At 40.9% G+C, this 25,070-nt stretch overlaps 1 protein-coding gene across 4 annotated transcripts in view; it reads right to left on the bottom strand.

The window, feature by feature from the left end:
• Positions 1-25,070, bottom strand: part of CPNE4 (copine 4) — a 525,340-nt gene that overhangs the window by 197,209 nt on the left and 303,061 nt on the right. For all 4 annotated transcript variants that reach the window (XM_008009121.3, XM_073023607.1, XM_073023606.1 and 1 more), the window contains exon 3: positions 10,833-11,012. In XM_008009121.3, the coding sequence (XP_008007312.1) occupies positions 10,833-11,012 (180 nt within the window). The remainder of the gene's footprint in view (positions 1-10,832; positions 11,013-25,070) is intronic.

Raw genomic sequence — 25,070 nt, 5'->3', positions numbered from 1 at the left:
CTATGTCATTAAAAGAAGAAATAAATGAATGAATGAAACTTATAGTGTTAAAAGAGTCACCGTGTCTTTCCTTGAACCAATCACTGTGGCCACACAAATGTAATATTCTGATTCATTTAAGCCAATTTGTGCCTACCCCAAAAGTGTGGGAAAGGCCAACCCCACCAATCGCATGGCTGATAATATGAGAGGGTGGTTTGCCAACGAACATGCAAGATATCCAGAGAGGCCAGCATGTCATCTCAAAGTGGATCGGTACAGCTTGGGAAACATGCTTTAGAAACATACCGAACAAGTCACTTGCTGCTCATTTGCTTTATCTAGGCCATGATCTTGAAGGAGTTCTCAGAACAGGTGGCCTCCTCTCATCCTTCCCTAGGTCATGACAGAAGAAAGCTCTGGATTAAGAATCAAAAGCTCCTGACTTCGGGTTTGGGCCCTGCCGAGACATTAAATCTTTGTGATCTTCAGTTTCCTCAGCTATAAAATGTAGATGGACTCCTATCCTTCCCACGCTGTCAAGAGGGTCAAATGAAATGATCAGTATGTAAGTTCTTTCAAAAGTACCAAAAACAAATCTTGAAAGGACTATTTGTAATCTCATTCTCAGTGCTCGCTTCTACACATTCCTTCTTTTGAGAGATTAAGAAAATTAATCCAACACGACCCCCTAGTTGCCCTTTGTTCACACCACTCCAGTCAGCCTGGCCCTCTTTTTAGTTCCTCATATGTGCTATATCCATCATGACACTTTTAGTTCAAGGAATAAAAATTCCCATCTCAAACAGCTTCGATGACAGGACATTTTATTCTCCCATAATAAGTCATCCATAGACAGAGTGGGTCCCAGGTAAAGAATGTTAGGCCCATGCCTCCACATCTTTTGGCTCTGACCTCCCCTAAGGGTCACTCTCATCTTCAGCCTTGCTGCAAGGTGGCTGTAGTGGTTTCAGGAATCACAGGCAAAGAACTGTTTCTTCATGTGTGTCTCTTGTTTTAGGCTAGGAAACCTTTCCAAGAAACATCCACATGTCTTACAGGACACACGCCAACCTCTAAACCAAACTCTTGCAAGTGGGGGCTGAGATTCATGTGATTAGCTGAGATCACTCAGGATTCACTCTTGAGCTAGGGATACCCTAGCTCTACACAGCCACATGGTATAAAATGATCAGAAAGTGATCAGGGTCAACAGCTAAAAGAGTGGGTGATTGGGTATGAAATAGGCAATCCACAGATGCTGTCAGCACCCCACTCGTATTTCCAGGCCCTATGACTTGAGTGCCCGTTGTAGGGCCCGTTGTAGGGAGACCCCTTGAAACTATTGCTACAGAATAAAGATGAAATGCTCCTGATTATTGTAAATACAAAGTTGCATGCAGGATTGTGTAAAGACAATGCCAGGTTGGACTGTCAGAATGAGCCAAGAGCGCATGATATGCTTCCCCCTGCAGAGAGCCTGTGAATGGACGTGCAGTCAGGTTTCACATCACCAAGATTCCTATCCCAGAAAAGCAGATGTTCACAGCTCTGGGAATGGAATGCGACCCTTGTGGAAAGCCTATAAACAGATGCATGGGGGGCGCCTGTCCATATGGGTAAGATAGGGCTATTAACGCCCTCATCTTGCTTAGCTCTTCTAGGCCTCTTTATGGTTAAGGCATACTCCCTTCTGAGAATTTCTGGTCTAACCGGTTATCTAACTTCACGTCCTGTTTCTGTGAATTGTTTGGAACCAGCTTTTGCTGTAACTGTTGCTGCTGTACTTGTTTTATGGCTCTGTTAGAAATTACTGATGCACACACTATATTGTCAGTTCTTATCTCTGTATACTGTACTTCTGCACACAGATGTTATGTTAAAGAATTATTTCATCCCCATGGGACCATCTCACCCCATAATCAAATGACCCTAAATCTTTCACTATCCTACCCCCGCCCTCACTAAACTCAATAATAAATGCTGGCATATCCAGTGCATTGTTGGCACCATGGGAGCAGAAGGCAGTGACCCCCCGGACCCAGCTTTCACTATCGTGTGTGTGTCTATTATTTCTCAACCTGCCGATCCACCTGGGACCAAAGAGAGAGCCCTGTTGCATTGTGGACTGCTGGCCAGATCCCGCAATATCTGGCGCCCAATGTGGCCTTCTTTGTTCCTCGGCTCAGTGCACTCCGAGTGTGGGTTCGTGATGACTAGTCTTCAGTCTCTGGGTACGCTTCTTCCGACTCTCCCCTCTTTTTGGGTTTGTGGACTAGTTATATTCCGGGGTTATGGGAGAATTGCAGTTTAAACACTAGGCTTATCTGTGTTTTATTAAACTTCTTCTTAAACAGGGTGGCATCAAGGCTGATTCCAATGACTTTATTCTCTTATTTCAGACTATTGAAAAATACTGTCCTTGGTTCCCTGACAAAGGCTCTATGGACCTGTTACACTGGGATAGAGTTGGTGCCACTCTCCGCCAACTCATGAGAGATGGTGTTTTACTTCCTATTTCTGTCAGTACTGACTGGGCTCTTATTCGTGTTGCTTTACTTCCTTTTCAGTCTGGTGTTCCTCTTCAACTGCCAGAAGTTAACGCGGATGGTGAACCGCTCCCTTTACCTCAGGTAGCTGACCCCCATACTAGCCCTCCTCCTGATGATGAGGAAGAATTCGATCTCTCCTTGTTTTCTCCCCAAGAGGAGAAACCTGGTGATGATCCCCTCCCTTCACCTCCTATCTTGGAACCTGTATATGTTAACTCTTCTTCTCCTAAGCCATTGCCCCGTCTGCCAGAGGACGATGTGTGGCATTCATCTGAATGGCCTATTTCTCGTTCGTCTCATCCTTTTGGACCTCTCCCCTCTTCTAAGCCTACTGTTTCTTTTGATACTCCGGGACCCCTTCTTTCAGAGGCTTGGAATCCTGCTTTCCCCAAGTTCCCATCCCAGCGCCCTCACTCTCCTTCTCTTCCTCTGCCCCTACACAATGGATGTGTGAGTCACCTCCATTGTGGGTAGAGCAGTGGCCACTTTCCAAACACAAGTTGGAGGCTTTATTAAGCCCCAAAAAGTCCAACTTCATACTGACAATTTAAATACCTTAAATGATTTTCAAAAATCACTAGGTGACATCAATTATCTCAGACCAACCCTAAGCATTCCTACTTAGGCATTATCTCATCTATTTGCCACTTTATCAGGAGATACAGATTTAAACAGTCCTCGCTCTCTATCTGAACCAGCAAAACAAGAGTTGTCTTTTGTAGAACAATGAGTGAGAGAGGCACAAGTGTCTCGTATTGACCCAAATTTACCTTTACAATTTTTAGTTTTTCCTTCCATCCACTCTCCTAGGGGACTTATAGTACAAAATGATTCTCTAGTTGAATGGGTATTTTTTCCTAATTCAGTCTCTAAAACTCTTTCAATATATCTTGATCAAATAGCCACTTTGACTGGGTTAGGACATCAATGTATTCCTAAAATTTCTGGCTTTGATCCAAACATTATTGTGGTCCCTTTGTCAAAAAATGAAGTTAAAAATGCCTTTTCTACATCTTTGTGCTGGCAGACTAATCTAGTCTAGTTTGACTTCATTGGCACTATTGATAATCATTTGCCTAAGTCAAAATTCTTTCAATTTCTACAAAATACTTCCTGGATTCTACCAAAACTTACTCGTTCATCACCACTAGAGACAGCCATTACAATTTTTACTGATGGATCCAGCAATGGAAAGGCAGGGTATGTATGACCAAAAGATAAAGTAATTTCTACTCCATATACTTCTGCTCAAAAAGTCGAGTTGTTTGCTGTTATCTCTGCATTACAGGATTTTTATCAGCCTCTTAATATTGTCTCTGACTCAGCTTATGTAGTCCATGCCACTCAGGCAATAGAAGCAGCTACCATCAAAAATATTGCTGTTTTCCTTGTTCTCTTTGTTACAAAAAACTGTCAGAAACCGAAAGCATCCTTTTCTCATCACTCACATTCATTCTCATACTAACTTACCTGGACTTTTGGTAATCATAAAGTTGATACCCTAGTTTCTCTAGCCATTACAGATGCAGAACAATTTCATCAACTCACTCATACTAATGCCTCAGGTCTTAAACATAAATTTTCTCTCAGTTGGAAACAAGCTAAACAAATTGTATAACACTGTTCTTAATGCCAGGTTCTTGTCTCCCACACAATCTCCTGGAGTTAATCCCCGAGGCCTTTCTCCTAATGTTATCTGGCAAATGGATGTTACTCATGTTCCTTCTTTTGGAAAATTAGCTTATGTGCATGTTACAGTTGACACCTTTTCCAATTTCATCTGGGCTACCTGTCAAACCGGAGAAGCCACTTCTCATGTTAAAAAACTGTGTTTTCACGTTTTGCAGTTACAGGAATTTCTAGTAAACTCAAAACAGATAATGGTCCAGCCTATTGCAGTAAAGCTTTTAAAAATTTTCTTGATCAGTGGCATATTAAACATATTACTGGTATTCTTTATAACCTACAAGGCCAAGCTATTGCAGAAAGAAGTAACAGAACTTTAAAATTACAATTACTTAAACAAAAAGAGGGGGATAAGGAGTTGTTGACCCCTCACATACAACTAAACTTGGCATTGCTCACGTTAAATTTTCTCAATATTCCTAAATCTAGTTCTGTTACAGCTGCTGAAAAGTATTTCTCTGGTAATCATCCTATGGTAAACTAAGGAAAGGAAGTATGGTGGAAAGATGTTCAATGTAATATATGGTCAAAAGGTTCTGTTTTAATGTGGGGAAGAGGCTATGTTTGTGTTTCCCCAGATCAACATCAATCTTCTGTTTGGATTCCTGCTAGACACGTGAAATGGTGTCCTAAAGATGCATGCAACAACGAGACACAGAAATTTGCTGAAAAAGCACCACAACAGGAAACAACTAACACCTCCAATCATAAAAAAGAAGAAAATGACCATGCTAACTCCTTTACAACAGACAATCCAGTCAGCCACCCTGAACAACTCGTCTCCAGCAATGCAGGTCTGGCTCAACCTCTGCCTCCTGATGACACTGATCCTTCTACCCTCTGTCACACAACAGATTGTTAATAACTATACATATTGGGCCTATATTCCTTTTCCTCCTCTTATTCAAGCCATGACATGGATGGACACTCCTATCAAGGTTGTGTTAATGATAGTATTTGGATGCCTGGTTCTGTAGATGATGGTTGTCCTGCCCAACCTTCAGAAGAAGGAACCCCTTTCAATATCGCTTTAGGTTTTAGGTATTCACCTTCGTGCCTGGGACCCACTAATGGATGTCTCTCATTAGATATTCAAACTTGGGCAGTCACACTACCATCTAGTCACTCTGTCCCTCCTTTAGGACACTTGATATCAGGGCTTTCATTAAAACCTTTAAGGCAGGTCAAAACAGGAATCACTGACTATATTCACAATCCCAATATAAGCCTCTAGGATCTGCGTGTCCTCTCAACTTGTCTTCAAATGCTGACAAATTAATATGGAAGGATGGTGTTAGTTCAGAAGGAACAGTGTTATTTAATTCTTCTCACTACACCATTGTTGAGTGGGCTCCTAACGGTCATATGACTAATGATTGCTCTCAAGGTCACAGAGATTGTCAACGTTTTTTCTATGATATTACTTATCAAAAAAGTAGTGACAGCCCTTCCCTATTATATCATACATTTAACTCCTTTTTTCCTTTTAAGTGGAAAGGGGCAGGGGTTGCCCCTCCAAAGCCAAGGCTCGTTGTTCCCCACTTAGGACCTGAACATTCAGAATTATGGAGATTAACCATAGCTATGACTGGTATAAGAGTTTGGGCTGGAGAAAGTGTTATAAGTGAATCCACCTTGTCACCTCAAAAACTAAGACAACAGACTGATTTACATGACTATTCCACACAGCCAAAAATATCACTATGGCAATCATCAAAAGGTCAATTCAAAGGTGGGACAGTAAAGACTATGAGGACTTATACGCCCCCATTGCTAATGTCCCCCCACCACCTCTCATACAACCTATTCCCCTGACCCCACATTCACAAAAAAGAATATCATCCCAAAATATATATACACCATCTATATGGAGTCCAACAAAACTGTACCACTTAAAAGTTGTGTTAAAGCACCTGTATGTTATTAGTAGGAAAGATGCATATTAGTTCAAAAACCAACATAATTACCTGCATTAACTGTTACTGGTATACTTGCATTGACTCATCCTTTAATCAATATCATAGTATTTTAATAGTCAGAGCCAGAGAAGGTATTTGACTCCCTGTAGCCTTACATAGGCCTTGGGAATCTTCCCCTTCTATCCATGTTATTAACAATATCTTACAAAAAATTCTTAAAAGGAGTAAACGATGTATTTTTACATTAATTGCAGTAATAATGGGTTTGATTGCTGTTACTGCAACTGCTGCTACTGCTGGAGTTGCATTACATCAATCTATTCAAACTGCTCATTTTGTGGATAAATGGCAAAAAAATTCTACTCAGATGTGGAATTCTCAGTCAGGTATTGATCAAAAATTGGTCAATCAAATTAATGATCTAAGACAAACTGTTACATGGATGGGAGATAGAATTATGAGTTTAGAACATAGATGACAAATGCAATGTGATTGGAATACTTCTGATTTTTGTATAACTCCGTTTCAATATAATGAGTCTGTTCACAATTGGGAATCAGTAAAACGCCATTTACAAGGAAGTAAAGATAATTTAAGCTTAGACATAAGCAAGCTAAAAGAACAGATTTTTGAGGCCTCTCAAGCACACTTAACTGCTTTACCTGTTGCTGAAGTTTTAGACGGTGTCTCTAAGGGGTTACCTAATCTCAACCCCATTCAATGGGTAAAATCTTTGGGAGGATCCACTATTGCTAATTTTGTTCTATGTAAAATTTGTGCTATTGGTTTATTGTTCATGTGTAAAACTGGAAAAAATAGTCTTCAATCCAATTGTGATCAGTGCCAAGCTATGATTGCTATGGTTCATTTAAATCAGAGAAAAGGGGGAGATGTAGGGAGATCCCCTAAAACTATTGCTACAGAATAAAGATGAAATGCTCCTGATTATTGTAAATACAAAGTTGCATGCAGGATTGTGTAAAGACAATGCCAGGTTGGACTGCCAGAATGAGCCAACAGCACGTGGTGTGCTTCCCCCCGCAGAGAGCCTGTGAATGGACGTGCAGTCAGGGAGGTTTCACATCACCAAGATTCCTATCCCAGAAAAGCAGATGTTCACAGCTCTGGGAATGGAATGCGACCCTTGTGGAAAGCCTATAAACGGATGCATGGGGGGCGCCTGTCCATATGGATAAGGTAGGGCTATAAACGCCCTCATCTTGCTGTAGCTCTTCTAGGCCTCTTTATGGTTAAGGCATACTCCCTTCTGAGAATTTCTGGTCTAACCGGTTATCTAACTTCACATCCTGTTTCTGTGAATTGTTTGGAACCAGCTTTTGCTGTAACTGTTACTGCTGTTCCTGTTTTATGGCTCTGTTAGAAATTACTGATGCACACACTATATTGCCAATTCTTGTCTCTGTATACTGTACTTCTGCACACAGATGTTATGTTAAAGAATTACTTCATCCCCATGTGACCATCTCACCTCATAATCAAATGACCCTAAATCCTTCACTAACCTACCCCCGCCCTCACGAAACTTCATAATAAATCCTGGCATATCCAGTGCATTGTTGGCACTGTGAGACAGAAGGTGGTGACCCCCCTGGACCCAGCTTTCATTATCTTGTGTGTGTGTCTATTATTTCTCGATATGCCGATCTGCCTGAGAGCAAAGAGACAGCCCTGTTGCATTGTGGACTGCTGGCCAGATCCCGCAATAACCCATCACTGACTTTGACCACCAGCATCTGTATTTCTTTGCTTGCGAGCTCTTTGTGATATCTGGAGTTTGCTACCTGCACAGTAGGCCAGAAATGTCAGAGGATTAATGTTCTCAACTCATGAATGGTTCTTTTTTTTTTTTTTTTTTTTGAGATGGAGTCTCACTCTGTCACCCAGGCTGGAGTGCAGTGGTGTGATCTTGGCTCACTGCAACCTCTGCCTCCCGGGTTCAAGTGATTCTCCTGCCTCAGCCTCCCGAGTAGCTGGGACTATAGGCATGCGCCACCACGCTCAGCTAATTTTTTGCATTTTTAGTAGAGAAGGGGTTTCACCATGTTTAGCCAGGATGGTCTCTATCTCCTGACCTTGTGATCAGCCTGCCCCAGCCTCCCAAAGTGCTGGGATTACAGGTGTGAGCCACCGTGCCTGGCCAGGAATGGTTCTTAATGACTGATGTGAGTATATATACTCGAAGTGTATAAATATCCCAGTTCCCTCATCCCCAGGATGAAATATCTCTAATGTTTGCTTTACACTGCTCTCAGAATTTCCCCAGCAGAGTTAAGCTTCAGTTACCTACGGTGGTAGATACTTGACCACTTTCCCTTGTAGGCTCCTTACCTGTCTCACTTTTCCTCTCCACTGTGGCATTTCCTTCACCTCCTTTGACTTCCTACCTCAGAGCTAGCTTCTTAAAAAACCAAATGGAGATGCTCTGCACCATATGCCAAACTCCTTCCTGAATGCAGAGGCTTTGTGTCTAATGTTCCCATCTGCTTAGAATGTGTTTCCTCTTTCTTCTCACCTGATGCACTCTCACTCTCCCTTCTAAATGTCACTTCTCTTAGAAAGCCTTCTTTGATCCCTCTCCGCCTGATGCCAGTCTCCCAATTCTTGCTCTCTTATTCTGTACTTCTCTGTAACAAAGCTTATGATGATTGCCATTTAATTAATTGTTGTGTGATTATTTTCATTCCATCTTTATCCCCAACTAAACTGCTGCTTGAAGGCACAGATTATGTTTTTGGCTCACCACGGTGTCACTGGCACCTAGTACAATGCCTGTCTTGCAAGATTAAGTACTTACTGGCTTTTGGAAAGATGAGCCTTGTGAGGGACTAAAGATGTAAGTTTGAGGGTCAAACAGACAAAATTATCAAAGCTTTGGACCAAAAAAAAAAAAAAAAAAAGATCTTTAGCCCACTTGATTCCCACATTGATCTATCTTTATTTCTTATGACAAAATATAAAATTTATGCATAGGAGGGATGCTCATTGTTTAAGGGAGAATCTTGGCATGGCTCACATATCTATAAAAGATGCCATTTTAATAATTTTCAAATAGAAACAGGATTTTATCTCAAATCCACAATGCATTTATTCATTTAATACCTACTTACTGGACATTGTACCTGGTAAGATCCTTGAACTATCTGCCATCAACTCTTCAAAAGTCATTAGAGGACATATATTAATGGAGAATATTTCAGATTCTCTTTCTGTCTCCCCTCAACTATATTTCAATATTGGACTTTTGATCTTCATTAAAGGAATAAGAAAATTAATCACTATATTTGCTGGAAAAGGGTAACTGAGGACACTGTCCATTTTGTCTCTTAGTGCTCACTGTGAGAAATTTCTTTTAGTGATAAGTGGCATGAAGCAAGGATAGCACAAATGAACAAGCAAATATATATGCTTGCCATCTCTTTGTCAGGTAGACTCTTCCTGACAAATCCTTAAACCTGACCCTTACCTTGACAAGAGGTGAACCCAGGTTTTGTGGGTCTTAAGACATATAATTTGGAATTTCTCTTTGAGAAAAAAAGTACAAAATAAAAATGTGACACAAAGCCATGGGAGGGGCCCACATGAGAGAGGGGATCTGAAATTAAAGCCTCATCAATTTCACAGTAAATCAGCATCTTGATTCAGTCAGGGAAAGTGGTCTCTTCCCACCCCACACCCCTTCACGTTTTCTCTGACCCCTAAGAGTTGCTTATGTTGCTTTCTTACTTGAAAGGCCCCCCTCCTCTTTCTTCTGCAGTCGTAGACCATGGTTTTTCAGATTTTGGGCCCACAATGCCTTCTTTGACTCTACCCAGTAGAACAAAGCTCTCTCTTCCTTCAAGGCCCACGACCTTGTATAGAGAGCCCAGGGTATTTTGTAATGAACAACTCTATTTTAAGTGCATATTGCTATGCCTTCTCCAGTAAGATTATCCACTATCTGGGCACAGGGACTGTTTTTCACTTTTAGACTCACTTACCACATTTCTGGGTACAACAGAAAGGAAAGGAAAAAAGGAAAGGTATTATAGAAGCAAAATGATGAAGTTTGGAGTCAGGGAGGCCTAGTAGAGTCCTAACACTATCACTTATTAGGGTGGAAACTTCATCAGATCACTTAACCTCTCTGAGTCTCACTTTTCCCACTGATAAAATGGATATAATATTGATATTTATTTCACATTATTGTTGGGAGAATTAAGAGCTTTTATTCATTCATTGAGTATCTATTTAGCCCCTGCCTTGGGCTATTTTTGGTACCAGAGATGTCGAGTAAACGTGAATGAGAAATACTTGCTGCATGGGGGTTCTCACAGCTGAGTTGGAGATGGAAATTTATAATGGAACAGGATAAGGCTATAACAGACATGTGAACGGAGCATAGAGCCAGACACATAAGTGCTCAATAATAGTTGTTGAATAAATGAGTGGCACAATGGGGGAATTCAGAAGAGAAAGTTCTGAATTTTTCAAAATAAGAAATCACAGAGACTTGCAGAATCATTTCTACATAAACATAATGGATATGACACCACCTGGGAAGTTGTAAAATGCTACATGTTAAAGAAAATGCAATCAATAGGAAAAAGCAAGGATTAGACGAGGGGAGAAAGGAAAAGGGGGCAGGAAGAAAGGCCCTAGGATGGCAAGGAGGAGGAAGGGGTGTCTGTTGACCTACCTGGCCAAGTGTGCACTCCATGCCACCAAGGAAGTCGGCCTCCTTCAGTCCATTGTGGTTGCTGCTTATGTCATGGACTTCAAATCGCAGGCGCTGAACCTCCTCAAAGTAAAAGTCCACAGTAAACAGTTTTGAGTACACTGGGTTTATGCAGGTGCGAATCACCTCAGTCCTGTCAACCTGCAAGGAGAGAGAAAGAGAAAACCTGTCAGAGATTAGGACTATTTTTATTATTACCCTTCAAGCAAATTCATCTCAGGGCACTTCCCTTCTTCCCAACCATGAATGCTTCCCACCAAGTCACTGGGTGGGCAGTCCGAAAGTACAAAGTACAGGTAATACCTTCAGAGAATGAGATGAGTTTTAGGGAAGAAAATATGTTAGATATGTAAATAACTTGAAGATTTAGAGCTCACTGTATGAGTTTGCATTATATAAAATTGTATCATTTTATCATTGTGTCATTTTGTTGATGAGAAAATTGAGGTCCAGGGAATTGAAATGAGTGGGTGAGCATCATGCACAGTAAAAACTTTTGAGTACACTGAGTTTATACAAGTGCATAAATGATTGATTGATGCATTTCATGATTGATTCAACCTTGTCCTGCCTAATGTGCCTGAGGTCACATCTAGGCTCAGAAGGAAAGAAATCCGTAATTGATTAGTGATGTCTGATGGGCACAGTAATGGAGAAACTGCTATGTAGGTGTCTCATTTTAGCCAACTCTACTCTGAGTTTCCTAATCCATGATTTCCAGTATAATGAAGTAGAAAAACCATGAGAATAGATAAGACGATAACTGCCTTTGGTCTCGAGTATGCCCCTTTTCAGTGTATAATAATCACCTATTCATTTCAATTCCCTGGGCCTCAGTTTTCTCATCAACAAAATGAAAATTAGATTAGAGGATGAAAAGTTCCTTTCTGCTGTAACATTCCATGAGCTATGATCTCCTTTGTCTTTTGTGATAATAGTTTTTCAGTTGTCCTCCTCTCTCAGATATTAACACATCTCTGCCACTTTCTGCACTATTTTGTGACATAGGAAGCTGATGTCTATGGATTGATTTTCCTGGCACCCTTTGCCCTCTGGGTTCTGGCTGGAGTCAGCCAAATGGAGGACTTGGCAGAAGATCAGAGAGTGGGAGAACAGAGAGGTGCAGGCATGCCTCTATACACACACATTCTGCTGCAGACTTCCTTCTGCACAGGGAGCTTTTGCTGGGATTTGGTAACGTAGTACCTCTCTCTTGTCCCTTCACATTGAGCGGCAGTAATGGCTTCCTGTTGTTGCTATCTCTGATGTCTTGGATGCCTCACTTTCTTTGTTGGCTCTTTTAACCCTGCCCATTTCCCTGTAAAGAGTTTAGTCCTTTAGGTTAAACTGTCTGGGTATGCCATCTGTTTTCTGCTAGGATCCTTATCGCTAAGATTCTTTTCCTACATACTTGTCACAAGTAAAAATACACAAAACCATTTATATTTTGGGAAGCTTTTAAAGACTAAGTTGTAGATAACCCAAGATTCTATAGCATCCCTGTACTGGAGATACCCATCCTTCCTATTTTACAAATCAACTGGAGCCTCTATGTACCGTCAGCTTTCAAATAGAAACATGGTTTATTGGATATTTTCTGACATTTGTTAGCATAAACTATGAAGAGCATTTATCTCACTTTCATATGAGTAAAGGAAAACAGTCTCTCAATAAAGGGAAAGCAGTTCTTAACTATACTATGCATGTCCATGTTGCCTAGCAAAGAAAATCTGATATTTGTTCTAGCCACCCCTGACATTCTTCAGTTTGGTGCTTTGTCTCCAGCCCTAGCCCTTCCTATGCAGGGATATATGTGAGAGAAAATTGTCCTTTAAGGAACACTACCTGCCATTATTGGTTGGATGGACAACCCGGGTTGCAAGGAGAAGAGTGTCATTCTGATTATGTCCCCATCCAATAAATAGGCATACAGAAAACCAATCTCCAGCCCATGGCTGATTAGAATTTTACAAGTTATTGTTCTGACCAAACGTTATCTGACTGTTCCAGCTTCCCACGGAAGACCCAGCTTCTATTTGGGCTAAATTACATATTCCTATATAATGTTCATTCAGAGGGTGATGGGACTGATTATGCCACTGGCCAATTGTGCAGGTACAAGAATTTACTATATCAGCATAATTTTTTCTGTTATTCAGGGATAATAGTTTTGAATAATAGCAATTAGAGATCACAAACTGGTAGTCTGCAGGCATAAGTTGACTTGAAGGTATTTTATTTGTCCTACTTAAAGTACTTTTCCCTTCATTTTCCCACTTACTAAGGTGGCTGTTTTTATTACACTTCCTTTAGAAAAAAATTGGAACATCTGGCAACCTTGGGCCACATTTCTTCATGGCAACAATTGGAGACTGTCCCATTCAGACAAACCATTTACTCTTTGCTTCTCACAGCAACTTCCAGGCCTTTCTCCCTCATTGAATTTCTCTTCCTGGCCCCTAGAGGCATTTTTGCAATATCTGGTCCAAATTCATAGAATAATGAGCCATAGAAGAGATTTAATTATATTTATGTTTTATCTTTTGATAGAGGATTTGGAAATAACCCCCAAGAAGTATGTTGTGGGTGGATTTGACATCCTCAAGACACAGAAAGGGCACCTTCTCTCCTTGTTGTTGGAAGAGAGTGCTGAGTAGGTTTAGATGTTAGAAGACAGGTGATGGGAACTCAATCTTTGTTATTTTCATTTAACTGCCCCAAAGGGCACAAATAAGTGATGTGCACCAATCCTGGTACTTTTCTTCTAACTTGTTGATTTTCCAATGGCATGCCCTTATATATATAAAGTTCATGTTGACATCAAGCCACACACCTCAGACACACTATACAAGGTAAGCTGCCAGCACTGAGTGACTTGGTTTTTTGAGAGAAATGACAAGATGGAAAGACATGAAGTGATAAACATTTGCATTAGCAAGACAGACAATTTCCAAGGATAATCAGAAAGCCAGTAAGAATCCTGAATATAACTGCTCAGAAAAAGCAGGAAAATGATGATAAGGGAAGTGCTTGCAATAATAAATGCATATTTGAAAGATGTTTTAAAATATTTTGCATTTCCAGTTATTATGGAAGATGCATTATTTTTTTCTGGTGGCTAAATCCAGGTTTCACATGAGCAACAGGGCCTAGGATTGTTTGTTTCTCATTGAGAGGCATCAGGGTCAAAGCCATTGTTTCCAAAAGATCATTCACTTACTGGTGCTACCAGCTGCATCCTAATCAACTGGTGGGGGTGAGGGGATGGGGGCTTTCTTTAAACTCAGATTCCTGCTCCCTAACCCCAGGTCATTCTGATGTAGTGAGTATAGGGTAGGACCCAGAAATCTCTATTTTTAAAAAAAGTGTTCTAGAGAGAATTCTGGTGTGTGAACATCAGTCTAGGGGAAATGAGGAGATGTAGGGTCTATCTCGTGCTCTTGTGTGAGGTCAAGTTTTATTTTAATGTTGCTTACCCTGTTATCCAGTCTGCAAAAATGTGAGTGCTTATCTTCTCTCTTCCCTAGTCGTGATGACTGATATATTCACATTGCTTTATAGTTTACAGAACATGCTCACATCCATTTTTAAAACTTGATTCTTATAGCAATCATGTGATATAGATGTATACTATTTTACAAATGAGAAAAGTCAAGGTTAAATATCAGCACAAGGTATTGAATGTCAGAATGGGCACCTGAACTCATGTCTTCTGACCTCAAAGTCTGGATTACTTTCCTCAATTCATGAGCATCCTTAGAAAGGAAAAAGGCAGCTAGATTATGGTGTGAGGGTGAGAGAGACTCAACCATTGAATATTGCATCTCATGAGAAGCTTTTAGAAATATCTAAAACATTTTTCAGTCTAACAATAAAGTCAGTAACAACTAACACTTTTGGAAGGCCTGCTATCATGGTGCTCATTTAAAGAAAAACAGCATTATTAAGGCATAATTGGCATATGATAAACCACATGTATTTAAAGTATACAATTCAATATGTTCTGACATGTGTATACTTGTGAAAACATCACCATAATCAAGAGAGTGAGCATATCCTGCACCCAAACTTTCCTCATACCCGTATGTATCCTCATCCTCTCAACCTTCCTTTCTTCCATTCCTAGGAAACTACTGATCTGCTTTCTGAGACCATAGTCTAGTTTGTATTCTTTATAATATTATATAAATATATATTATAATATACAATCTGTGGTCTTTTTTTGTCTTTATTCTTTCACATAATATAATTATTTTGAGATTTATTCATATGGTCTTATCAGTGGTTTATCCTTTTATTGCTCCCAGTTAATTACAGATGGACATTTGAATTGTTTACAGTTTTTGGCTATTATATATAAAACTGCATGACATATTCATATACAAGCCTTCGTATGAGCATGGATTTCCTCTTCTTTTGGGTAAATATGTAGGAGTGAAAGAGACTTTTGTTTAACTTTTTAAGTTCTAGTAGGTGTGGAGTGGACCCTCATTGTGGTTTTAATTTTCATTTTCCTAAAACTAATGATGCTGAGACTCTTTTCGTATGCTTACTTGCCACCTGTGTATCTTCTTTGATGAAGTAGCTTTTCAAATCTTTTGACAAGCACTCTCTCTTCATTCTTGTAACACTATGAGGTAGGTATTATTTTTATTCCCTCTTACTGGGAGATAGGGAGACCCCCATAACTTTTCCAATTTTACACAACTTGTCGGTAGCAGAGGCAGGATGTGAACCTATGTAGTTAAGCTCCAGAGCCTATGTGTTTAACCTCTATGCTATACAGTCAAGCAAATTTGAAGCATTTTTTTCATAAACATTGTTGCTCAAAGTAATGCATCAGCCAGACAACAAATACAAAATGTGGAACTGATAGGGAAAGTCAGTGATTGAGGCTGCAATTGTGTCTCTGGAGATCTGATTTATCCACTGGACATATTCGAGGTACGGTGGGAGCCCTGAACACTGCCCATAGAAATTGGATTGTGTGGCAGGGTGCGGTGGCTCACGCCTGTAATCCCAGCACTTTGCGAGGCTGAGGCGGGCAGGTCATGAGGTCAGGAGATGGAGACCATCCTCGCTAACACAGTGAAAACCTGTATCTACTAAAAATGCAAAAAAAAAAAAAAAAAAAAAAAAATTAGCTGGGCATGGTGGTGGGCACCTGTAGTCCCAGCTACTCAGGAGGCTGAGGAAGGAGAATGGCATGAACCCGGGAGGCGGAGCTTGCAGTGAGCCGAGATTGCGCCACTGCACTCCAACCTGGGAAACAGAGAGAGACTCCATCTCAAAAAAAAAAAAAAAAAAAAAAAAAAAAAAAATTGAATTGTGTAGGGGACGGTGTGTCACCAACAAACAGTTCAAGACTGTTTGTACAATGGCCATCTATTCTCTGGGACTTCCAAGGGCTGGAACTGTCACAGGCAAAGCTGTGGGAGAGGAGAGAGCTAAATTGTGTGATGCTGTAAGTGGGGAGGAGGTGAAGGCAAAAGCCAAAATTATTGTCAGTCACTGAATGCTCTAAGGTTTCCTGGAGAAATTCAGGCCCTTATCATCCCAAGGGTAACAGGTCTTGGTAAAGAATGACATCACAGGCCAGAGAGAGACAAGAGGCCCTCAGGGCAGGCTTATAATTAGGTATTCCTTCAAACTGATATTCGTTAAATATTTTCGCAATATTTATTTAGTGAGGGTAGGGAGAAACTAATTTTCTCTGAATAAAGAATGGCTAATTTTCTTTATGTTTAAAAATAAAGGATTTATTACAGGCAATTTTTCAAACCACATAACTTGCAAGGAGACATATTAAACCACATAAAAGTTAGATAATAAAATGAGTCACCAAGCCACCAGAAACAGCACTATTCAATTTCAGGATTTCAGCTGCTTGTGACTGCCAATTTTAAGTGACTGGCCTCAGAGTTAGTGCCTTGCCCTGTAGCTGCAACAAACAAGTTGCTGGTCTCAAAATCACTCAACAGAGAGAGGTTGGTGCTGATGAGACAGGGTTTTAATTTTTAATTTAAATGGATTTTCTACTTTGATAGGATTAAAACTCTTTAACAGTTTGCTGGTTATGTAAAGAGTCTCATGTGGAAACTTGAATTGACTTGTGCCATTTCTTTGTGATATGTCTACATACTGAGGTTGCATCATTTCTGGTTGTCTGGCTGATCTGCCACACAGACTAGGGGTTCCTGCTCACTAGTTCCTAGGCCTAAAAAAATGCCTGAGTCTTTGACAGGCTTTGTTTCTCCTTAACTTAACAACTTGGGTGGAAGTTGACTCCTGCCTAGTAAATTATTAAATTCCTTCTTGAAATGGACGGCAAATTAGGTATTAACCGACAGTGATGGGAACTTTTCTGCTCAGGCAGAAGGCACTTACATGTTATCTTCTTCAAGCTTTACCCTCATCAACTTTAAAACATACTTTTATTTCACAGTTTGATATATTTGAAATTGGTGTGCATGTTTTAATTAATTACATGCCATTGTTTAATTGGAATATCTTTGAAATCGGAATGCATGCTATAATTAATGATATACCATTATTTAATTGGAATATCTCTGAAATTGGGATGCATGTTATAATTGATGATACACCAGTGTTTAATTGGAATATCTTTGAAATTGGGATGCATATTATAATTGATGATATGTCATTGTATAATTGGAAACAATTTTTTCTTTCCTAGGGATACATAAAAATAATGATTCATTTTAACACCGATTTATCAATTTACAAATGATCCTATTAAATATATCATTCTAACTTTGCAAATGATAAAATAAAACTGTGCATCAGAAAAGTAGTGGCAAAAGTAAGACTCAAATCTAGTTTTTCTCACTCTAGAATATATGCTCTTTTTACCATATCATTTGTTATAGGTTGAGTTTTGTCCCTCAAAATTCATATACCAGTATCTCAGAATGTGACTTCATATGGAGATAGGATTATGGCAGAAGTAGTTAACTTAGGATAAGGTCATACTGGAGTATGGTGGGCTCCTGATTTGATACGATGAATGTCCTCATAAAAATGGGAAATTTTGACACAGACATGAATACAGGGAGAATGCCATGTGAACACAAAGGAAGAGAGCAGAGTGGTGCAATCTCATGTTCCTTGTCACAAGCCAAGAAATGCCAAAGATTTCCAGCAAAACTACCAAAAACCAGGAGAGGGGCATTAAGCAATTTCTTCCCAGTAACCCCAGAGAGAACCAGCTCTGTTGACATCCTGACCTCTTGATCTTGGACTTCTACCCTCCAGAACTGTGAAGGAATAAATTTCTGTTGTTAAACCACCCAGTTTGTGTTACTTTGCTATGACAACCCTAGCAAACAAATATTCCATTCTATCTCTCTTAAGAAACATCCAGACTGGCAGCACCACTTAATGGATGTATCTCCAAAAAAGCACTCTTTACCCATCAAGCAATAAAACCTTCAAACACTCTAGATTAAACTGAACAAGTGATCTAGCATGACAAGTGTTTTTTCTGACTCTTAATCCATTGAACCCTCCCTTCATCCTCCTGCCATGCACTTAACCTGGTTCTCAAGTAACAGGGACTCTGGTGCACGCTGGGTTCCGTTTATGGATCCCCTGGGATGAACATGCTGGAGAACCTGGAGCTAGACATTCCTTTCACCGGTAGACATAGCCTGGTACTCATACTATTCAAAGCAGACAGCAGGGTTGCATCAGCTTGCTCAGGAATGTGGCTCAGAAGTAAATGAAATGAGAATCCCCCTGTAGGCACCATCAGAGAGGTCTCAAGTGCTAATGTGTTCTGAGTCTTCCTCTTCCTTTGCTGGCCCCCTCAGTGCCTTCAAGTTGCTGACTCCGTCCACACAGAGCCTGAGCCAGTCCTTCCTGGTTTGCCACACAAGCATAGATCTCAGATACATCTTTCAGTGCCAAATGCCACATGTCCTCCCCAGCTGTTCCTTTTCCCCAGTGTGAGTGTCCAGTTTGTGAGGCTGTTTTCTGACTTCTCAGTTTGTACACTTCATTGTCGTTTGCCCCAGTCCACTCAGCTTGAGGGACTTGTCACTGTCCTAGTGCTGTGTGATAGAACTTTCCATGATGTTCTTCATGGTCCAAACTAGCCACATGTAGGTATTCACCACTTGAAATGTGGCTAGTGGGACTGAAGAATGGAATTTTAAATTTAAATTTATTTTGTTTAAATTTAAATAGCCACATGTGGATAGCACTGTACTAGCCTGTGCCAGCTCTATCTCCCTGTAGATTAGTGAAATCCTGTACAATACACACACATGTAACTGGCCTGGAGATTCCCAGGTGATGTCAATGTATATACTAGTAATTCTCAAACTTTTCAAGCATTGAAACCACTTGGGGATCTCCAAACCAATTAATTTGGAAACTGTGTGGGGGTGGCAGGGAACCAATACATCAGCAATTTAAAAATCTACCCAGGTGATTCCAATGCACTGTTAAGTTTTAAAACCAATAATATTATATTCCAACTGTTATGGCTTAGCTCCATAGTGGATGACAACCAGGAACCAGGGCTATTGTGTGATCTACTCTGAATACCACACCCCAGCCTCTGGATCAGACTTTGTATGCTAATACTTTCCTGCTTCTTTGGAAGCTGCCATTTTGACTGTTGCTTATGTCACTACAGGACATGAGGACTGAATGAAAGAAATAACCACATTATGGGCAAAGCTGGTTTATTTGGATGTTTTATCCAATCAAGCACTCCATTAACTTGCACACTCCCTATTTGTGAAACAAGAGCTAGTGAATATGGTACCCATTCTCCTTTACATCCCCAGGTGTTTCTGCTCTGCTATGTACTAGGAGACCAGCCCATATGTGGATTGTTTCATTCAGGTTTCTTGGCCCAGCTCACCTTCTTTCAGCCAATGGGAAGCACCAGTAGGAGACTAGAAGACAGGAGGAACCCATGGTGTACCCTTTGCCTACAGGCCCTCCTAGCTGCCCTTCCTGCAAATCTCCAGCTCTCCCTGGGTTCCAGTAACACTGCCACCTCTGCCTGCCCACCAAGTCCCTCTAATAGTAGCTTCTGACTATTGCTAGTCCCAGGACATCTCAGAGTCTCTTGCTGGTTCGTTTAACCTTGCCCACATACCTTGAAGCGGTCCCTTCATGAACATCTCTTTTTTTTGCTGGAACTTTGATTGGTTCCTTAATGCTCTTAAAAATGTTTCAAGATATTACAGAACCTGGAAGAACTTCTAAATCTCAAGGGCAGGTGAAATTGTGTCCATTCTGATGGTTCATGATTAATGAATTATGGGCTTTAAAAACTTTGAAAACTGGTAATCCATATGTGATTCTTGTGGTAATTTCCTATTAGTGACAACACCATATTTCCCAATGTTATTCAACAATGGATCATAAGGAGCATTTACTGAGCAATGGGTATGCACCAAGAATTATTTAAACTACTTTACATACCTTATTCCATTTAATCATCCCAACAACCATATATTATGACTTATTGTTTTACACATGAGGAAACTTAGAATCAAAAAGGTTAACTTGCCTAAGGTCACCCAGCTGTTGAGTGATGGAACTACTTGAGATTTCCCTTCAAGCTGTTTCCCGTGACATAGCACCTCTCTTGAAGAAGACAAATATATTCAGGTACCATCTGACCATAGCAATTTTTCAGTAGGGCCATTCTGAATGCTCAATGCTCCAAACACCATCGTATGGGCAACAAACCCTGAAAAGTCTCTTCAGTGTGACTGTTGAGTGTCCAGCACAGTTTCCTAATCTTCAAACTTTCTCTTCCTCCTCTTGTTATATTTTGCCCAAGTTCCTTCCACTTAGCTAAAGCCCCTCTAGAATATCTCAGGAGAAATCAAAATGTTCCAGGCCAGAGGACAAGATATGATTCTATAGCATAAAAGATGTTTTTCAGTCCTAAATCAACTGCCATATATCCCCCCACTCCAGCTGTAAGCTGGCACATAAATATCAAGCAATCAGAAACTGCCTCACAAAATTCATGCCTGCCTGCTAAAAGCAGGCAGAGCCTGCCAAGATTGGGAGCAGGAAGGTGTTGGATTTCAGTCACTCGAAGTTGCAGTGACTGTCAGATCCTCAGTTTATAGAAGCTTGGAGTCTAATGCCACACAAGTGTAAAGCAATTTTCACTTCACTCAGATGTTGGTTATTAACAGGATGTTCCCACCATCTCATTTCTCTGTCACAGCTGTGGAGTCCTCCAGAGAGGTCATCCGAAGATGGAGAGACTTGGTTTTCTTATTAATTGATGTTTGAAAATAGTGAAGAGGGACTCATCTGCAGGATGCTGCATATGCCCCCCGGGTCTGACATGCTCAGCAGCCAGCAGATTGGGAAGGTGGCCTTGCTGAGGTCTGCCCCAACCCTCCTCACAATAAGTATTCCAAGGAAGGGTGAAGTGATGGGGGTTGCCCTGAAGCTTGGGATCATCTTCCTCGGGTTCCAACTCCCCCTCCTTCACTAAGTCCTTTAGAATCATACATGTTTGTCCTGCTTATTAATCAATTCCCAATTGACCAAATTGTGAATTAGTCCACTGATCCAAGTGGACCTTCTCCAAATGCCACTGGTTAGGGAGGAGCCCTTCACCCTATGTCCACTGTTCTTTCCCATGGCACTCTGTTGTAAATCAGGAGGCGCTCACCCCTCCCTAACACTTTGCTCTTACCATGAAAAAGGTAGGATTGTAGATGTATGTTCTTGATAGCAGTAACCTTGGATCTTAAATTCTTAGAGTTCATGAAGGATAGGAATGGCAGTGGGTTTCATCCTGTCTCTCAATTCTGGGGGATTGGTGGAAATGTGGTGTTGGGAACATATCTGAAGCTGTCTCTGAATTTAGTGAGAAGAATGATCACTTAGCAATGCCCACCTTGAATATAGGAGGAGTAGGAGTATCTTCTGTGTCACATGTATGCCATTCCTCATCTATTCCTGTGGTTTAATTTTTAGTACAGGAAACTGAGGTACATAGATATTACAATGACACTCTCAGGTCAGGTGCAGTGGCTCACACCTGTAATCCCAGCAGTTTGGGAGGCCGAGGCAGGCAGATCCCTTGAGCCCAGGAGTTCAAGACCAGCTTGGACAAATAGCGAGAGCTTGTCTCTACTAGAAACACAATACAAAAAATTAGCCAGGCACAGTGGCACACTCTTGTAGTCCCTGCGACTCAGGAGGCTGAGGTGGGAGAATCACCTGAGTCCAGGGAGTTGAGGGTGCAATGAGCCATGAACGTACTGTGGCACTCCAGCCTGGGCAACAGGAGTGAAACCCTGTTCCTCTCCTGCCCCCCCGAGAAAAGACACTCTCAAATTTCTGTAACTACTCTGGCAGTTGAGCTATGTATGAATCCAGCCACATCATCTGATCCCGGTACAGTTCTCATCTCACCACACCAAACTGCTTATTTCACAGCTTCCTGCACAGGGTGCCTACAAGGTCTAGGGCCCAGCACTTCAGCATCAAGGTTTAAACATAAACATACACATACACACATTCAGCCTTTCATCGTGGTTTTCTCAGTAAGGCCTTTCCCTCACAAATCTGAAACAAAATTCTGAAGAAACAGGTTCCTCAAAAAGCAACCCTATGGAACTAGGCCATGCCAGGAAATGAGTTAGCCCAGGAACCCTACTGCACAAACATCAGTCAGAGAGGACCTCACACCTCTCTGGACTGAGAGGGTGGGCTCACACAGCAGAGCATCATCATTAGACGTTACTGCATGTCCTCTCAATGGGATGATTAATACTTTAAAGCAGCATTTCCTGAAGTGTGTTTCATGAACACTAGCTCTACAGGCGGTTCCAGAAAATAAATTGTTCTGCAGTCAAATAAGGTTTGAGAACCCTTCCCACTGTACCCTTCCCTTAGAAACTCATCAAGCAGAACATATTTTAAAGGGTCTCAACGAGTTCTGTAGCAAATGTGTTAGGTTTCCTAATATTTTCCAAACCTATTTAGCCCTCTCTTTCTGTCATGAAATACATAAATATCCAACCAAAGATATTTTAAGAAGTTTGCATTGAAGTGTTAAGAAAATAGACATCTCTATTACACATTTTAGAGGCATTTTCTCTGAGAGCAAAAAAGTGAAAACACAAGTGGAACAAATTGACTTCATACTCCATACCTGGCAAAGTGCCAACAACATATTGCTTGTTCAGTATTTATTACTATATTAAATTAATAAACAAATGAGACACCTATGAATGCATTTGGTATTTTGCACAATTTCCATAGGCCCTGCCTCTATTTTTCCCTGATGTCTCTCTTGATCAACTTCTCTCCTCTACCTCCTCCTAAAATGTTAAGTTTCTATCTGAAGCAAAATCTAAGTTACTACAAATTCTTATCACCATGAAACTAGTTCAGAAGTTAGAGTGGCAGAGATAGCTGAGTTTCTTCACAGCCTGCGGCAGAGTTCAGTATGTGCCACAGGTCCCCCTGCTTTCTCTCCACAGTTAAGTGAGGTCACACAGTTTTGTTCAGGCATGAGTCTCAGGTCCTGCCCAGTGACAAATCCAGGGTAGTGCCCATGTGGCAGTAACTAACTTCATACCTGGAATTGTTTTCCACAGTGGCCCAATGACTGGCATCCACTCCTTCTGCCCCATTTTCATATATATCACTTTTTGTTTTACTAGTTTCTAAAAGACTTCCTCTTGAAACCAAAAATGTTTGCAACATTTTACTACAGTTGTTAATGTAAAAGTTGAAGCTGCTGGCTGGGGAGGGTGGCTCACACCTGTAATCCCAGCACTTTAGGAAGCTGAGGAATAGGGCGGATCACAAGGTCAAGAGTTCAAGACCATCCTGGCCAGCATGGTGAAACCCCATCTCTACTAAAACTACAAAACTTAGCTGGGCATGGTAGTGCATGCCTGTAGTCCCAGCTAATCGGGAGACTGAGGCAGGAGAATGGTTTGAACCTGGGAGGCGGAGGTTGAGGCGAGATCACACCACTGCACTCCAGGCTGGCTACAGAGCAAGACTCCGTCTCAAAAAAAAAAAAAAAAAAAAATGTTGAAGCTGCTTACAGAAGGGTTGAGAGAAAGTATGGTGGGGTGGACACCCAGAGTTTAGGGATCACATTCTTTTACTTGAATCCTGACTGTCTGGGCCTTGTCTCTACCCTGCAATAGGCTGAGAACTAGAATGTTCTAGACTATCACAGATTATATCAACTCCTTTTCTACCCTAGAAGAGTCAAGCTACTCCACATACCACAAAGCTCTCCAAATGCAGACTTTTTTCTCCTATTTCTGTTTCTGACACATAAACAGGATTGGTAATCAGAAAATTAATCTCAATGAATCTTCAATTTGCTACCAACCACTTGGGTTGAATGAATCATTATGAAAATTACCCTAAGACCATCACAAGATAATTTCTGTATTAGAAGAGCTAACAATCCTCCTCCTCTTCCTTTTTCTCCTTCCCATTCTAAAACTTCTACTTCCCCTGTCTTTAAGTATATTGAATGCCTCTTTTTATGAAATATCATGTCTTTTTTTTTTTGAGAGGGAATCTCGCTCTGTCACCTAGGCTGGAGTGCAGTGGCATGATCTCGGCTCACTGCAACCTCCAGCGATTCTCCTGCCTCAGCCCCTCGAGTAGCTGGGCTACAGGCGTGTACCACCACGCCCGGCTAATTTTTGTATTTTTAGTAGAGATGGGGTTTCATCATGTTGGTCAGGTTGGTCTTGAGTGTCGTGTCTCTTTTAGAGGCATCTCCCACTAATACTCTGGCGTCACTCTTACTTGCTTATCACTAATTTTGTTGATACAATGAAGGGGTGACATTGCTGGATCCTTCATAAGGTGAAAGAACTACTAGTGAGTGGGGTCAAATCTTAAGTGGTGAAATTTCCCATCGCACTATCATCAGTGTCAGCATCATTAAAATGATCAAGTGATTCATGTTTATTGCATGCCTACATTTTACAAGCACAGGGCTGGGCACTCTCAGGACCATAAAGAAGCAGCAAATCAACAATAGATAGAGGGCTTCAAGAGTTTATCATGAGCTCTGTGCTAAGCCCCCAATGTTCATTCTCTTTTTGAAGCTACGTAATAGCCCTTCTATGCTGGCGCCTTGCTCAACAGGTTAGAGGGCTCAGGAAATGTAACCCAAGGTATATTGTTTTCTTGTGACAA

This window comes from Chlorocebus sabaeus, chromosome 15 (genome assembly GCF_047675955.1).
Source record: "Chlorocebus sabaeus isolate Y175 chromosome 15, mChlSab1.0.hap1, whole genome shotgun sequence".
NCBI lineage: Eukaryota > Metazoa > Chordata > Mammalia > Primates > Cercopithecidae > Chlorocebus > Chlorocebus sabaeus.
The sequence above is the reverse complement of the archived record's forward strand: the minus strand, read 5'-3'. Positions and strand labels throughout refer to the sequence as shown.